This window comes from Mytilus edulis, chromosome 7 (assembly GCF_963676685.1).
Source record: "Mytilus edulis chromosome 7, xbMytEdul2.2, whole genome shotgun sequence".
Taxonomy (NCBI): Eukaryota; Metazoa; Mollusca; class Bivalvia; order Mytilida; family Mytilidae; genus Mytilus; species Mytilus edulis.
The window spans coordinates 7,616,379-7,634,502 of record NC_092350.1 but is presented as its reverse complement, the minus strand read 5'-3'; the positions used below and the strand labels follow the sequence as shown (position 1 = coordinate 7,634,502).

General features: G+C 36.7%; 1 protein-coding gene and 1 long non-coding RNA gene across 2 annotated transcripts in view; both read right to left on the bottom strand.

Moving 5' to 3' along the window:
• Positions 1-4,492: 4,492 nt before the first annotated feature.
• On the bottom strand, positions 4,493-4,989 carry LOC139482758 (uncharacterized). Its single transcript, XR_011654941.1, has 2 exons — positions 4,753-4,989; positions 4,493-4,541 (listed from the first exon to the last, which is right to left on the bottom strand). It is a non-coding gene; the product is annotated as an uncharacterized lncRNA (long non-coding RNA).
• A 1,876-nt stretch (positions 4,990-6,865) lies between these two features.
• Positions 6,866-18,124, bottom strand: part of LOC139529842 (peroxidase-like protein) — a 58,750-nt gene continuing 47,491 nt past the window's right edge. Inside the window, exons 6-13 of the mRNA XM_071325769.1 lie at positions 16,094-16,145; positions 14,941-15,041; positions 14,308-14,409; positions 13,622-13,708; positions 12,249-12,969; positions 11,217-11,386; positions 10,343-10,445; positions 6,866-7,212 (exon numbers count right to left, since the gene is read on the bottom strand). Of these exons, the coding sequence (XP_071181870.1) occupies positions 7,131-7,212; positions 10,343-10,445; positions 11,217-11,386; positions 12,249-12,969; positions 13,622-13,708; positions 14,308-14,409; positions 14,941-15,041; positions 16,094-16,145 (1,418 nt within the window). The 3' untranslated portion in view covers positions 6,866-7,130. The remainder of the gene's footprint in view (positions 7,213-10,342; positions 10,446-11,216; positions 11,387-12,248; positions 12,970-13,621; positions 13,709-14,307; positions 14,410-14,940; positions 15,042-16,093; positions 16,146-18,124) is intronic.

Here is an 18,124-nt window from a genome sequence, read left to right as displayed (position 1 = left end):
TGGTATGACCTTGCAATGTTCGGTTTGAGATCCGTGTAAGCAGGGGAAAGGTAGCGATGATACGATGTTTTAATGTTCTTATGAGGTTAAAGATGAATAATCCTCCTAGACTGGAACACATAAATAGATTAAGAATATAATCAAACGAACTGTATAAATTACGGAACGGTGTAACAGAATACTCCCCGTCTGATGTCTATCTGATATCACTTTTCCATAAGTTTTTCGAATATGTATACAAGATTTACACAAATGAATTAATCCCAATATAAATTGAATATATACAGGTGAAATGTCCACTATTTCGTGTGAGAAATATCAGATCTCAACGATTTTTCACTATAAAGGTTCCTAATAAGTACGTTCCACGTGAAACTGGGAAGGCACAGTTTTTTGTCCTTTAGAAGAAGGGTGTCTCGGACGACATTGTTGTGTTCTGTAGAATGTTCTATTACTGCTGTATCGATAATGGGAACTGTTTTCTCCAACGTAGTTAGACGGCGACGACGATCGAAGATAGATCGAAGTATAACAAGAGTTAGTAGTTGGTTGTCTTCCGATTTGGCGATATGACACATCTTTGTGAGTATCAGACGAAATTAGGCGTTTCGTCATAACGTCCAATCCTGCAGATCTAGTCGCTCTATCTGTAGAGTGGCGTCCTCTATGTTTGATTTTGTCGTAGTAATGTCCAAGAAAAGGTGTTACTCTGTGACGATGTCCAGATAAGACTACTGGTTCCTTTTCACTTATATTCAAGTCAGATTTGACAATACTGCTTCCTCCTCGTAGTAGACGTTGCTCATGCAATGGCAGATTGAGATTGGCAAGAGGTCCTTCTTTCGGAATAGGTTTGTGAATGCTATTGATTTCCTCTCCATGAACTTTAGGTTCTGTTGATTTCGGATTGAAACTTTCTTTATCTATAGATTTTTCTATAGAAGTCACAGATTTTGCTTTTAGTGACGCGAGTGATGTCCCTTTAGATGAATTTGTGCGTTTAACAGGCTTGGTACTAGGTCCTGTACATTCAAGGGATTGCATTGAATGCGATTTAGCGACCTTGGCATTCATATGAAAGTTTGTGTCGTTATACTGAACAACAATAGGATTCTTGTCCTTGACGGCTATTTCCGGTCTTGAGGCAAGACGTTGTTCTGATTCCGTGATTGAAACGTTAGTTATCTTTGTGTTGACTTGAATAGGAGAAGTTTGCTTGTCAATGTATGTATTTCCAATTATGACCCAACCAAGTCTCAACTTTTGGGCAAATGGAGTTCGGGATGGTCCTAGGCGTTGTTCAAGGACGTGGTGTGCCTCTATAAGGTCCCTTCCAATAAGGAGAAGAATTTGACAACGTTCCTCTATTGGTGGAATGCTTCCTCTGAGTTCTTTCAGATGAGGATGATGCATTGCAACTTCAGGAGTAGGAATTTCGTCTCGATGATTGGGAATATTATTACATTCAATTAATGTAGGCAGATCAAATCGTACGTCACTATGTACAGATTTTATGACGAAATCTTTTCCTCTTTTCCCGGAAGTAGCTACTCTGCCGGAGCATGTCGTAAGAGAGTAGTTTTCAGGTTTCTCCCGAACGTTAAACAGACTGAAGAATTCAGGCGAGGCAAGAGACCGGTTGCTTTGGTCGTCAATAATGGCGTACATCCTGATAATTTTGTTTGTCTTGTCCTTGTGGTACACGTCCACAGGTAATATCTTGGCATAAGATTTCTCGCTCTTATGATCTTTGTAGATCTCTGTGCAGATCGAACTTACAGAGGTTAACTTTGTTTCAGCTGACTCTGTCTGCTCCCCGCCGTAGGCTTGTCTGGGTGAGCTAAACTGGGAACTTTCAGATTGTTGTGGTCTAGTGATGTGAAGTGCTGTGGTATGTCGTTCACTTCCACACTCGTTACAACTGATACTTGCGTTGCAGTCCCGACTTCTGTGTGTGGTTGACTCACAACACTTGTAGCACACATTGTTTTGTCTTAACAGTTCCTTGCGTTCCTCGATTGGTTTGGCTCGGAATGCTCGGCATTCATTCAAGGTATGCTTTGTCTTATGTAGGATACACAGATTTTGTTGTTGACTGCTGTCTTCAGTTTGCTGTTCAACAGCCGTCTTATGGACGTTGACTTTAGAGTACGTCTGAGGTGTGAACCTTGGCGTAGAGTCTTTTGTATTTGGTGTTACTTTTGATCCAAAGATGAACCCAGGATCGTTCTTAATTTTGCTCATTTCCCTGATGAAGGCAGAGAATTCTGTGAATGGCGGAAAGGCAACTTCATATTTGGACTTGTATCTTGAAGCCCTTGTTATCCACTTTTCTTGGAGTCCGTATGGTAGTTTTTTCACAATAGGATTTATACCGGACGAAGAATCGAAATAAGCAAGCAAACATCCCAGCTTGGGATTTTCCTTGTGATATTCGATTTCTGATAGAATATCAGACCAGTCATAAAGACGTGCGTTATCTTTGTTCGTCAAGGTAGGAAAATTGACGAGTTTACTCGTGATAGAGGCTTCCAACATTTCTGGAGCACCATATCGCTCATCCAGTCTTTGCCATAACCTCTGTAAGCCTCTAGTAGGGTTGTTGGCATTTGATGCCCTAATACTCATGGCATGTTTACCAGACTCTGGCCCTAGCCACTTTATCAGTAGGTCTATTTGTTCCGAGTCAGAAACTTGTAATTCGTCTATGACGTTTTTGAAGCTAGATTTCCATGTATGGAAGGATTCTGCCTGTTCATTAAAATTTGTTAGCCTGGAGAATAATAGGTCTTTGCGTAAAAGAAATCTAGTTATCTCCGACGTGGGATTGATTTGTTGCTGGTATGCTACAGGGTTCTCTTCTATTACGCCTTGTTTTGGGTGTGAAACAGGGATCTCTTCTATGACGCCTTGATTTTGGTGTAAGACAGGGATCTTTTCTGAAACGCCCCGTTTTCCTATGTTAGTTATTGTTCCCAGATCTGGGAATGCATTAACATCTGGTGACTTAGCACGTGTAGGCAAGACCTTAGGTGTTTGTGATGGCAAGTTCAGTGCCACAGATGGCACGAACGCTGGTGCTTCATGACTCAGCTCAATTTTAACAGGAATTTGTTTTTTCTTTTGAGGTCCTGTTACTTCCTTTACAGCAGTTGATACAGGAAGTTTATTGACGAAATCTTGCACACGCTGGAGCAGGTCTTCCTTTTCGTCAGGGAGATCGCTAAACGCTTGGCTGTCATCGTATTCCAGGATACGAGCCTCGGCTTCTGCGGCTGCAGCTTCTCTCTGTGCTTCAAGAAGGTTAAATTTGGCTTTCAGCTCGGCTTTTTCACGGCTTACCCGTACGGCTTCTTGTTGCATTTGAGCCTTCCTACGCATAGCTTCTTGTTCTAATTGCACTGTTCTCTGTGCGGCCTCCTGTTCTAGTTGAACTTTACGTTGAGCGACTTCTTGCTCCATTTCTGCCTTTTTACGTGTGGCTTCCTGTTCCATTTCAGCCTTTTTCTGTGCTGCTTCCTGTTCCATTTCAATTTGTCTGAACAAGGCTTGTTCCTCTAACATTGCTTCCTGTTGTAGGATAAGGGCATGTTTTTCGACGAATGCTATCTTAGACTTTGCAGCCTCTGCCTTGGCACGCTTTGTCTGACACGTTAGAGCTACCGCTGTGCGAGGTTTTCTTACCCCTTGAGGTCTTTGTTTTAGTTGATTTGGCCTTTGTTAGGGCGAGGCGATGCTCGTGTAAAGAGTCCATGGCCAGTTCCACTTTGGACAGACGGAGATCCAATGTAAGGTTACATGCGTCTATGTCTTTTTGACTGTCCAACGTTCTGGTCCTTTTTAGAAAGTCCAGATATTCGTCTGTGAGCCTACGATAATTTGTACAGGCTTTTACAAGATTGTCCTGGGCTGTTAAGACTTGCTGAAGTTCATTGGGAGGTGTGGTGATTTCCAATAACTGGGTCGTTATATCTGACCAAAGGACCTCTAATTCCTCACAGAACTTGTTACGTTTTTCTGTGTAGGCTCCTTTACCTTTTTCGGTGAGATCCCGTACTCGCCTAGTCTCGGGATTTTCATCTAAATGTGTGGTATTAGACGGATTTTGTAAGAGTTCTAGATCTGGGACATTTCCCTCTGGGGCATGTATCTCTTCTTGTTGTTCCACATGACTTGGATCCATGTTGACTCAACGTTGTTGGGTTGCTGCCGAGTACGCACAAGCTGTGTTGCGTAGTGTCAAGGTAACAGCTACGAACGATGCTCCGTTGTATTTCCGGTTCAGGAGATGTGTAGACAAGTTGTTGTCAATTTACTGTACGTCAAGGGATGACGCGTACATGCAGGGCTCAACAGGTAGGTTGTTATGTAGCTGTATAACTAACGTGGAGTGGCGTTATCTGTGAGACACAACAGGCAAGTTGTAGACTTTTTACTGTAATGGCCTGACCATTAAGTATAACCGACGATTGGGCTCAAGCAGAAAAGACTATCAGGTGCTGATACTTTAATCAAGAGTCAATCTAACAAATGGTAAAAAGCTGAAAAACAAATAACATACAATTTTACAATGTGTTCAATTAATGTTATTAAAACGAAATGTCAAAGGTAATAGATAGCACAGTCCGTTGAATCCGAGAAAATGTTGTACTTTCAAGAGCAGTTAAATTTCCAGTGTTTCACGGAGAGAATGTTCGAATATGTATAGAGTAATTTGAAGGCTTCAAAAATAATGTTGTAAAGTTAACTCACTCTGTGGTTAGCCACGAATTGTGTCCTAGATGACGTTTGTCCTTTGAAAAGTTCTCCAGAACTGGTATGACCTTGCAATGTTCGGTTTGAGATCCGTGTGAGCAGGGGAAAGGTAGCGATGATACGATGTTTTAATGTTCTTATGAGGTTAAAGATGAATAATCCTCCTAGACTGGAACACATAAATAGATTAAGAATATAATCAAACGAACTGTATAAATTACGGAACGGTGTAACAGAATAATTACCATACGTTGAAAAAATATTGTAACCGACTCTAGATTAGATGCGTGTTATTGAAAATGGAATTTTTCACAAGTGGTTCAGTTTAATGAAATATACTTGATTAGTCCTACAGTTTAGTTATTTTGCATTTATCGAACATTTATGGATCTCCGAATGTCAATTTGGTAGCTATCTCCTTACAAAAAATAGCTACGACATGTCAATATTCCATTTAATAGTTTGATTAATTGTTTGTTGCTTAACGTCCAGTGGCAAATGTTTCATGCATATTTTTGACGCTAATATCAAATCAACAATAAATACAATTAGCAGGTCCTGTGATAAAGTCATCCGGGATGAAGGTCGTGGAAATGTAGACTGCCACTAGGAGGTGAGGGTGTTTCGGATTGGGACAGAAATTTTGCTTTTCAGCAGACGACATACGGACCAGTTGTTACAAGGGTTCTTAATTTTCTGTATACACAAGTCATCAGATTTAACATCCCCATTCTGACTGGAAGTGACTGTGTACTTTTTTCATCCCGCAAAGTCAAACGGATGCTCCACTAATGGTGGTCAGAAAAAGACCTGTTACATAAGTTCCACTCCCCAGTCACTGTTGATGGTATAAATAATGGCCAATGAACAAACAATTACTTAATAATGCAATTGTTTGGGTTAAAAACTATAAGGATTTAACACTTTTTTCTACATATTATTTATGTGTTCACAATATTTAAATAAAAGTTACTCGGATTGTGTATCAATCGCCTTAGTTTACACATCAATAATATGTAGAAAAAATGTGTAACCTGAAAAGAAATAACCAAAAGACTTCAGGAATTCATTTCAGTCTCAAAACTTGCCATTGTTCCAATACATTTCTCTTTCAGGGCCAAGACCAAAATTCATTGTTAGGAGTTTTTATTTCCAATTATAAATGTTAACCCCTGGTAAACTTAGTGATGTTGGGTTTTTTTTTTAACTCTTTCCAAATATAATTGTTTTAATGTTTTTATTAAATACGTTTTACGATTATGAAATATGCAAAAGTCATATAGCAATCTGGAAATTACTGAGTAATTATTTTCTGTGTTCAGTAATTTTCCATATCATATAAACTATGTTGCAAAAGTGATAAATGGGCAGGCAACCTAATGTTAATTATTATTATATTGCTCTAGTTTGGGAATAAATACGTACTGAATAAATGTTAGCCGACTATGCGGTAAGGATTTTCTCATTTTTGAAGGCCGTGTGGTTGCCTATAATTGCGTACAACCACTTCATTTAAACTGTGGTGGATAGTTGTCTCATTGGGAATCATACCTATTCTCCTTATTTCATTTATTAAACAAAAACTATGTCATACCTTAAGAGAGCAGTGGTGTAGTAGTTAGTGCATCGTACTACTAACACAAAGGTTCCTGATTCGATGCCCGCTCCGGGGAGAACATTTCAAGGACTTAAGTTTGGGCTCTCCCTTGACACCATTTGCGAGTATGGTCTTAAGAAACGATGATAGTCCGTCGGAATGGGACGATAAATGTCTGACACCTGTAAGAGAGGGTCATATCTCTTGCACGTAAAAGACACCCATATAGATTTCGAAAAAAAAGCAGGCTAATGCCGCTACAAGGCAGCACTCGCACCCGCAAAGTGGAAAGGGATTAATAGTTGCAATAACGTGTTTCCCAATCCGCAATAAATATATATGTTTAAACTATAACTTGTCAAGGGATAAACAAACTCAACGTTGCCAATCAATCACACAAATACATAGATATAGGAAGATGTGGTGTGAGTGCCAATGAGACAACAAATACATGTATGTATCATGAACATCATTTATCCATTAATATGAAAGTCAATAAAACAGTAACAAAAATAAGCTTTTATTAACTCGTTTAATGATTAGTTATAAACCTCTCCATTAATATATCAAATATATTTGTATGAAGCACATACAACTTTAATTGAAACAATACAGCTGTGTCTTCACTTAACAGATAAAATACATTCTTTTATACAGATTTATCAAATTCATATTCTTTATGTAGTTAACATTTTATCAGCCTCTAAAAACCAAGGATTTTAGCGTACAGTATATTACAACAGCTGGACTCTCGCTGTAGGATGAGTTAACGTGAGTATTATTTCTTTTTATGGATAACTATTTCCCGCCAGAAATTCAAATCGAGAGGTGGAAACATTTCGTGCCCGTGTCGTTGTGGTCTGAAATTGAAAAAAAACACGTACAACTATTAATTTGTATAAATATAATGTCTGAAGATAGTATATGAAAGATAGCATATGAAATACCTGATAATCATCGTTGATAAATGAAGACATTATTTGGAAAATAAGGTTCAAACTACCTCAGGTTAAAAATGCTATTTCATGTTATATCCCTTTTGATCATATTGATCGTCTTTGTATTGGTTTTGGCCATTAAAACTGTTTTGTTTCGAGCGCCACTGATGAGTCTTATGTAGACGAATGGCACTCGTGACGTATCAAATTATAAACCTTGTATCTTTAATGAGTGTTTTTTTAAACTGCTAAACTGCATGGTTAGTAAATTCTGTTAAACGTACATACATATGAATGTTACGATATTGTTACCTTGCTGGCTACTAGACAAACGTATGAATTCTACGTTATACTTACCCTGATAATGGCGAGACAAAAGCATTCTGCTGCATACGAGACATTCTCTACGTTATACTTACCCTGATAATGGCGAGACAAAGGCATTCTGCTGCATACGAGACATTCTCTACGTTATACTTACCAAAGATAATGGCGTGACAAAAGCATTGTGCTGCATACGATACATTCTCTACGTTATACTTGCCCTGGCAGATAATGGCGAGAGAAAAGCATTGTGCTGCATACGAGACATTCTCTACGTTATACTTACCCTGATAATGGCGAGACAAAGTCATTGTGCTGCATACGAGACATTCTCTACGTTATACTTACCAAAGATAATGGCGAGACAAAAGCATTGTGCTGCATACGATACATTCTCTACGTTATACTTGCCCAGATAATGGCGAGAGAAAAGCATTGTGCTGCATACGAGACATTCTCTACGTTATACTTACCAAAGATAATGGCGAGACAAAAGCATTGTGCTCCATACCATACGAGACATTCTCTACGTTATACTTACCAAAGATAATGGCGTGACAAAAGTCTTGTGCTGCATACGAGACATTCTCTATGTTATACTTACCAAAGATAATGGCGAGACAAAAGCATTGTGCTGCATACGAGACATTCTCTATGTTATACTTACCAAAGATAATGGCGAGACAAAAGCATTGTGCTGCATACGAGACATTCTCTACGTTATACTTAACCAGATAATGGCGAGACAAAAGCATTCTGCTGCATACGAGACATTCTCTACGTTATACTTGCCCAGATAATGGCGAGAGAAAAGCATTCTGCTGCATACGAAACATTCTCCAAGTTATACTTACCAAAGATAATGGCGTGACAAAAGCATTCTGCTGCATACGAGACATTCTCTACGTTATACTTGCCCAGATAATGGCGAGACAAAAGCATTCTGCTGCATACGAGACATTCTCCAAGTTATACTTACCAAAGATAATGGCGTGACAAAAGCATTCTGCTGCATACGAGACATTCTCTACGTTATACTTGCCCAGATAATGGCGAGACAAAAGCATTCTGCTGCATACGAGACATTCTCCAAGTTATACTTACCAAAGATAATGGCGTGACAAAAGCATTCTGCTGCATACGAGACATTCTCTACGTTATACTTGCCCAGATAATGGCGAGACAAAAGCATTCTGCTGCATACGAGACATTCCCTACCTTAAACTTACCCAGATAATGGCGAGACAAAAGCATTGTGCTGCATACGAGACATTCTCTACGTTATACTTACCAAAGATAATGGCGAGACAAAAGCATTCTGCTGCATACGAGACATTCTCTACGTTATACTTGCCCAGATAATGGCGAGACAAAAGCATTCTGCTGCATACGAGACATTCTCTACGTTAAACTTACCCAGATAATGGCGAGACAAAAACATTGTGCTGCATACGAAACATTCTCTACGTTATACTTACCAAAGATAATGGCGAGACAAAAGCATTCTGCTGCATACGAGACATTCTCTACGTTATACTTGCCCAGATAATGGCGAGACAAAAGCATTCTGCTGCATACGAGACATTCTTTACGTTATACTTACCAAAGATAATGGCGAGACAAAAGCATTCTGCTGCATACGAGACATTCTCTACGTTATACTTACCCAGATAATGGCGAGACAAAAGCATTGTGCTGCATATGAGACATTCTCTACGTTAAACGTACCCAGATAATGGCGAGACAAAAGCATTGTGCTGCATACGAGACATTCTCTATGTTATACTTACCAGATAATGGCGAGACAAAAACATTGTGCTGCATACGAGACATTCTCTACGTTATACTTACCAAAGATAACGGCGAGACAAAAGCATTGTGCTGCATACGAGACATTCTCTACGTTATACTTACCAAAGATAATGGCGAGACAAAAACATTGTGCTGCATACGAGACATTCTCTACGTTAAACTTACCCAGATAATGGCGAGACAAAAACATTGTGCTGCATACAAGACATTCTCCAAGTTATACTTACCAAAGATAATGGCGAGACAAAAGCATTCTGCTGCATTTGCGACATTCTCTTCGTAATACTTACCCAGATAATGGCGAGACAAAAGCATTGTGCTGCATACGAGACATTCTCTACGTTATACTTACCAAAGATAATGGCGAGACAAAAGCATTCTGCTGCATACGAGACATTCTCTACGTTAAACTTACCCAGATAATGGCGAGACAAAAGCATTCTGCTGCATACGAGACATTCTCTACGTTATACTTACCCAGATAATGGCGAGACAAAAGCATTGTGCTGCATACGAGACATTCTCTACGTTATGCTTACCCAGATTATGGCGAGACAAAATCATTGTGCTGCATACGAGACATTCTCTACGTTATATTTACCAAAGATAATGGCGAGACAAAAGCATTGTGCTGCATACGAGACATTCTCTACGTTATATTTACCAAAGATAATGGCGAGAGAAAAGCATTGTGCTGCATTCGAGACATTCTCTACGTTATATTTACCAAAGATAATGGCGAGACAAAAGCATTGTGCTGCATTCGAGACATTCTCTACGTTATATTTACCAAAGATTATGGCGAGACAAAAGCATTGTGCTGCATTCGAGACATTCTCTACGTTATATTTACCAAAGATAATGGCGAGACAAAAGCATTGTGCTGCATACGATACATTCTCTACGTTATACTTACCCTGATAATGGCGAGACAAAGGCATTGAGCTGCATACGAGACATTTGCATGTTTCTCATAAACAACGACGAGAGTCTTTGTTGTTTAATGGTGTTAAGTTGACCTATAAATGTAAAGAGAAAATGTCAAATTGAGTAAATGTAATCTACAAATGCAATGTCTAATCTTTTTTTCATTTTGTTTTACGAATTGGTTTTTTTTTTATTGATTTTTTTGTGTCTTGAATTTTTACCTGTTTTATAACTGGTATCATGAATACAAATTTTGAATTAAACTAGTATTGCAAATTCGTTATAATGTTATTTCTGTCACCCATACCCCTGCCTTGGTTTTTGATCATATGTTCCTGTATAGTGATATTAAGGTAGGATAGGCAGAATACGATCAAAGACTGATGTTTATTTCATTCGCGGTATATTTTTAAATATTTCTCCATTAAAACAGGGATAAAATTACACTGCATATCTTACTTCACTGTGAATTAGCTATTAATTTGTATATTGATAAGACTGCATGCAATGTAATTATGTTGATATCAAACTCCTTCATATTGCCATAACCTTAGTTTGAGTAGTTGACAAATGTAGTTGTTGGTTTTCGCTCCTTTTGAACTATAATGTTGGGGTGAATCAAATTTCTGAATATATATCAACCAGATTTTCTTCAAATATAATATAATATTTTTTTCAGAGATTCCAATTTTTCTATTTGCAAATAAACCCAGTAAAACGTCTTCTTTTTTTTTTTACTTCATCTAACTTCAAGTAGGTGGGTTTTTTTTATTTTGAAGTAATTTTTTAATAACTTTTTATCATTGCGTATTTTGATTATACGTATGAATTATTTCAACATTCAATAACTGTTTAAGGCTTACCTGGCGTAAATCCTGTATGTTTAAAATCATTTTCGTAATAAAACCGATCTCCAACTTTGTAATTCAAAAACTGTAGACTGAAGAGACATTGAAAGGTAGGTCCTAACAATGAACCAGGCATTGGTACCTCTGATAAAGCTCCAGGGAAAATGTCAATATCATTTGGATGGCTGTCATAAAAAATATACATACTTATATAAGTACATGTATAAGTAAAGAAGGAAGACTATCCCCCTTTCAATCAGAGTGTCAAAATCTTTAATTTTGATAAATCATAGAAACACTGTTTGAAGAGGGGCTTCAAAGTCTTTTTGAATATGGCCTTGTTGTGAAAAAATATAAGGAGTACTGGGACATCATATCTTTTTTGATGTTCGTTAAACATCGTATGCAACACCACTACATCCTATATTTTCACATTCTTAATAGAAAATAATAATGATGGACAAAATACGGAGATTTCTCTCAGGTTAATTCAGATGCTTATCAAAACTCTAATCTTTGTCTCTCTCCATAGTTTTTTACTTGTTTGAATATGATATTATTTCATGAATAAGCACTTAAATACATAAAACTTTATAATTATGAATATATATTTTTTCATTATCATTACTGCTTATATTGTATTTCGAATTATACTTGTACAAATAATTGTAGTTATTATTGTTTAATATCAAAGCTAATGTATACATATTGTTAAGAGGCCACCGAAGCCCGCCTCCATGTGCAGGATATTCTTTTTGTGTTGAAAACCCATTGGTGGCCTTGTGCTGTTGTCTGCTCTATGGTCGGTTTGTTGTCTCTTCGACACATTCCTCATTTCCATTTATAATTTAAACAAATACAAATTAATTTGTTGAAATGCACTTACTGCATGCAGATAAAAGGAAAACTCGAACGTCCAAAATCTAACAAGAACAATATAAAGAACTAATATTTCAGATATTAAAATCGAAAAAAAAAATGATTTATCATTCTGTTTGACATAAGACAATTGTAAAGTAAATATATTTTTGTTATAATGAACATTACCTGTAAGACAATTGAAGTGCTTTAGCTGATCGTGGGTCGTGGTCTATCAAACCCATTGGTGCAACACCAAAATGAAGTGCAGGTTTAAGTCCACAAAATTCTCTCCATTTATTATATGATGGAATACCATGATCTCTGGCGCGCTGCATGTTTAATGCTGGTAAATCAAATCCGTTTCCGGGCTCAGTCTCGAAAAGTCTATCCCTGACTGCATGTGTAATAAAACTATCTGGCGCTCCCTGGAAATGTGTACACATCCATCGTGCTATTCCATCCACACCATACATGGAATTATGTCCGCGTATTAAACGTGTGTTGAAAAATTCCTCCACAACTGGTGTTTGAGCTCCATGTGCATAATCTGGTGTCATAAATCCAACGAATGTTTCAATTTGAGTATGTCCTATTCTAAATACGGCTGCAGCAAATACATTTCTGGTTGATCCATCAACTTTTGGATCGTAAACATTATTATATCCTCTAGCTGTACTTCTGATTCCAAATTTGGTAACTATTTCCTCTCCAAGAATGGCCGGTAAATATTCGTTGTATATTATATGTTGGTACATTCCATCTAATATTTTTTTCGTTTCCTGATAAATTTTTTCGTCTCCCCAATGTGGATTTATTTTTTGAAGTCCTCGGGCTATCCTGTTATGTTCTCTCAGAAATAGAACGTGAATAACGTTTAATGTTGGTGCATCTGAATGTCTGTGGTCTCCTGTAGTTAAATAGAAGATGCTGAGTGAAATATACTATAAGAGAGCATTGGTATTGGAACCTAAACTTTAAATGTTATTGGTTTATGTAATATGTTTTAGTTACTATTAGTTTAGTTTTAGTTTAGTTTAGATTTTTATATTGTACAAAATGGTTATTATCTTATGTAAGATGATGTCTTATTTTACAATGTATCAATTTTAAGTCTGAAAATGTTATATGAATGTATTTACTTGTCTGTATATTTCATTGCATATGCTGTTAGACGCATTTGTGGATACCCCGTCCACAAGTGCTCCGTTGTAAAGGGGTAGTTTCTAAATTATATATATATAACATTTGATTTCTTTTTCCCGTACTGGTTCTTGTAAATGTAAATAAGGGGATATTCTTATCAACAGATTCTAGAATAGTGATACTGTCTATGAAATAGAATATGTATGGACGTGACAGCAATTAGACAACTCACACACACAATTCTGTAGAGGTCACTATTTTAAAATGTTCGTAGGTACCAACGACTTGGCTTTTTCCAGTCCAAAACCAAGAAGTTTGTGAGTTTAAAACGAGTGAATGTATCTTTAGATATTTCAATTGAATAAAAGTTGTTATCAAGACTCAGGTGTGTAAAATGATACTTGATTAAAGTTTACCTGCTCTGAAACAAACTTGACCTTCAACACAATCTAGGTCAGGTGGTCCATCAGGTAACAAACCTCCAGCACCTTCCTGCATCTCACCTGTAAACCAGTCTATTTATTAGATATAATTCACTTAATGTTTTGGATATAAGCTGTCAAGTAAGTAGGTATGTCCATTGAATATCAACTTTTGACAACTTACTATTTCCTCCATAACCGGTCAATAAGAACCACCCACAAGAGTCACATAATATGCATGGTAATAATAAGTTAATTAAAACTATACTGATATTTGTGTAATATAAACATACGTTCTATTTTCCCGCGTTTTATCGTATCGCGCAAAAAAGTCCAAGCAATGCAGAATCGCATAGGCTGTTGATAAACTCATTTAACTGGTATTAAACACGGCGAACAAAATAATAAATGAGCTTACGGGCTACCAAGAAAAGGAACTAAGAAGTTATTTAAGAGCAACACATTAGAGAGAAAAACAGCAAAATAAAAGCCGTTCAACAACCAACAATGAAACAACATACGCCCACAGCTCGCCATCTAAGATAGACAGCCGTTTTTGCTTTGCAACTTACCAAAAGGCAAACTTGATTTATTTACTAAAAGTTATTTCGTCTACTGGCAGTAATATAAAATCCTGAAACACAGAATTGGTTGTATCATGACTTCTAAAAACGACTCACCTCCATGCAATGTACGTAGTTCTCTCATAGCCTTGATATTATTGCCATATACCTGTGACAAATCTAAGTAAGACGTTCTCTGATTCATCTGGTGGCGAGGACCTATATACATACAAATACATTGTATTTTAGTATTTCGTCTTTGCAAAAGTTTAAACAGAGCTTGTGGTTATTTACGCCATATTGTTGCTCAAATGTACGTATTATAAATATTCAGTTTTTGTATTCAGAATACATTAGTGTAAAACTTAAACGGTTTTCACAAAATTATTACAAACAGCCTAAATCCTGACTTGGTACAGGCATTTTCGTTTGTTTAAAATGTAGATTAAACCTGCATTTGAAATAAGCTAAACCTCTCACTTGTATGACAGTTGGTAATCTATACCTATCGCTGTTACAAAAGGTGCGAAACGTCATGTTATTAGCAAGTATGTAGATGGAGTATTTTAGTATTGTGCAAAATATAAAGACTTTGTAAATATTTGCTTGTCTATATTTGATGCTTCATTATAAACACATTGAAAATCAAGTTTTTAATTAATGTCATACAACAATTTTTAATTTTAAACAATCTCTAAAGAATGTCGTATTTTATTGTGTTCTTTTTTACTTATCTCTAATAATATATACCTGGTCCACAGCCTGTAGTTGGTGCTGCTTCTGAACGTACAAACTCCATACATGTATGTTTGAATTCTCCAGGAGGAGTAAAGAAAGGGAAACATTCCGGTCTAAAACAAACAAAATGATTCTTAATATAAAATAACAGTTCTTTGATAGTCTTACAAGGTTTGAAAAATTCATTCCACATTTTTGTTTACTCTGGTTGGCGATTGGTGTGTGGACGCTAAAGTCTTTTGTTTTAACCGTATATTGGTATATGAATGGCTTTATTTGGCTTTCAGTGTTGTTTGGTTGCTGTCTTGTTGATGTATATTCCTGCCTCTCGTCACTACCTCCATAAGTCGACAAATAAATTCATCATAGATACCAGGATTAAATTTTGTATTTACGCCAGACGCGCGTTTCGTTTTCAAAAGACTCATCAGTGACGCTCAAATCCAAAAACGTAAACAGTTAAATGTTTTACCACTCAATCTACAAATCATCCGAACACCGGTCATAATACATTTAATGATCTCCTTCTGAACCTTTAAAGGGAAGTGTGTTACCTTCCTCAATATTCTATAATCATGAAATTTATATTGAATTGTAGTTAACAGGTGATACATACGGGATATAACCCTTCTGATAAACATAAGGTCAACATGGTTTTTGTGAAGATGGCGTTGCATGCCAAGTCTTTGGTGTTTATGTAATGTTTGTAGACTGCTGTTTGTCTGGTCGTCACTTTCTTTTTTGTGTCATGATTTTGAATTGTCAATCTCAAAACGATTCTTTCATTTTTAAACTTCAATTGAATTTGTCCGTACTCCCAGTACAATAAAACTATTCCTGTTCTTGAAAGAGGCGAAGGTAACACAAATATAGAGCTGATTTCCGTTAGGTTTCCAACTTTTTATAACTGTGTGTAGATTACTTAATCTGCAAATTCAAGTCTAGACAATTTCATGATTAGGATTCAAGTTTGACCCTACAATAGCTTTTTGAACCCTTTTTCTAAAAGGGTATGACATATTTTTATGTATTCGTCGGCTTTCAGTTGTTTTACTTGGATCCAATTTGCTATTTTCATGATGGGGGCTTAGCATCTGAATAATTTATCTTGGTGCCAAGGGACGTCATTATTCCGATTAATTATTTCAAGGAAAGATAATCTTACCTGTTAACAGGTTGATCACCGTTACAACATACCATCTGGTCTAGACCCTCATCTGTAATACGAAACAAACTTTTATTAAGACTTTGCTTTTCATGCACGATGGAACACCCTAAACATTTGACGTTACCTTAAAAGCTTAAATGAAGAATATAATCAAATATGAACGAAATAATCACTTTAACATTGATCAAAAATTAATAACCTCATTTCTTTACTTTAACTAAACTATGACGTCCATTATCACTGAACTAGTATACATATTTTTTAAGGAGCCAGCTGAAGGACGCCTTTCGGATGCGGGAGTTTCTCGCTACATTGAAGACCCATTGGTGGCCTTCGGCTGTTGTCTGCTCTCTGGTCGGGTTGTTGTCGCTTTGACACATTCCCCATTTCCTTTCTCAATCTTATTTTAATTAGTATATTTTCAACATGAAAAAGAAAATGTTTCCTGATGGAGACCATAATGTTTAACTGTATACATTTTTGTCAAAACTATAATCAGCTGTAGGTATCATTTCTTACAGAGTTTTTATTTGTATTGTTTTTGTATACATGATATATAATTAAAAACAAAATTTCAAGCCATAAAAGTACACCTTTTTACACGTTTTTGTAATCCTTCTAAAGAAAGGCGTCTTTAGTACAAACATGTCTGACAAAACAACTAATCTGCAAAGTACTCCATCTACATGCACACATACATCATGATCTGTGTAACAACCTAAGATGAAGCTGACGTCGAAAGACAAATCACTTCACTAAAGAAAACTTTTTTATACAGCCTAGAAGGCGTAGTAATTGTAGAAGACAAAGTGCCAAAATGTTACTGACGCGAATCATGTTCATATCCAAAGTTCCAAACCCAATGAGGGAAAGGTGTTCAAATTCCAAGTCCCAAACCCAATGAGGGAAGGACGTTTAAATCCCAAGTTGCAAACCAGGACAGGGAATGAGGTACGGGTGTTCAATACCCAAGTCCCAATCCCAATGAGGAAAGGGCGTTCAAATCCGAAGTCACAAACTAGGTAAGGGAAGGGTGTTTCAATACCAAGTTCCTTAACCCGATGAGAGAAGGTTGTTCAAATCCCAAGTACCAAACACGGTGAACGAATCCCAAGTCCCACACCCGGCGAGAGAAGGTTGTTCAAATCCCAAGTCCCACACCCGGCAGCATTAGAAGCGTGTTCACATTCAAGTCCTACACCCGGCAAGAGAAGTGTGTTCAAATCCCAAATACCAAACACGGCAGCATAAGAAGCGTGTTCACATTCAAGTCCCACACCCGGCGAGAGAAGGGTGTTCAAATCCCAAATACCAAACACGGCAGCATAAGAAGCGTGTTCACATTCAAGTCCAGACATGATGAGGGAAGAATGAAAAAATGTCTACAGTAAATAACGAATCTTATATTCTGATGAAGAAAAAGATATTGATGGATTTTTTCCCCATACTGATCTTTTAGAAATGAATCTAAACGATAGTCGATATTATTATATTTTATTACGATCTTCGTGTCATTCCAATGTAAAAGATATATATATATAAAAACACTACAAGTTAACAACAAAAAACTAAATAATAAATATGTTGTATATGACTGTTGGTCATCTGTCAAATAAGGCACACAGTTCATATGTTATTTCTTTTCTGATTGATTATGAATAATCACACTTTCAATTTTAAATGAAAGGACGGTTTCTAATCTTAACACTTTACATAATGTGTGACCAAAAAAAGTTAAAACAAAAAATGAAAATAAAGTTTAACCAGTGTATGAAAACCTAAGTAGCTTGAATTCTCAAATAAAACATAGGTATCAAAGTATTTCTTAATTCAAAGTTCAAAAACAAAACAATTATTGTATCTATCCTTTTGTACACGGATGAAGTTATCAGTTGTACTTTTCTTAAATAAAAGGCCCAAAGGAATAATAACTGAGTTTTAACATGTACTATTTTCCTAGATTGTGACTTCATTAGAAAGTGTCTATGTTGGAGGTATTTCAATTTCTGTATAGTTTGATTATTATTT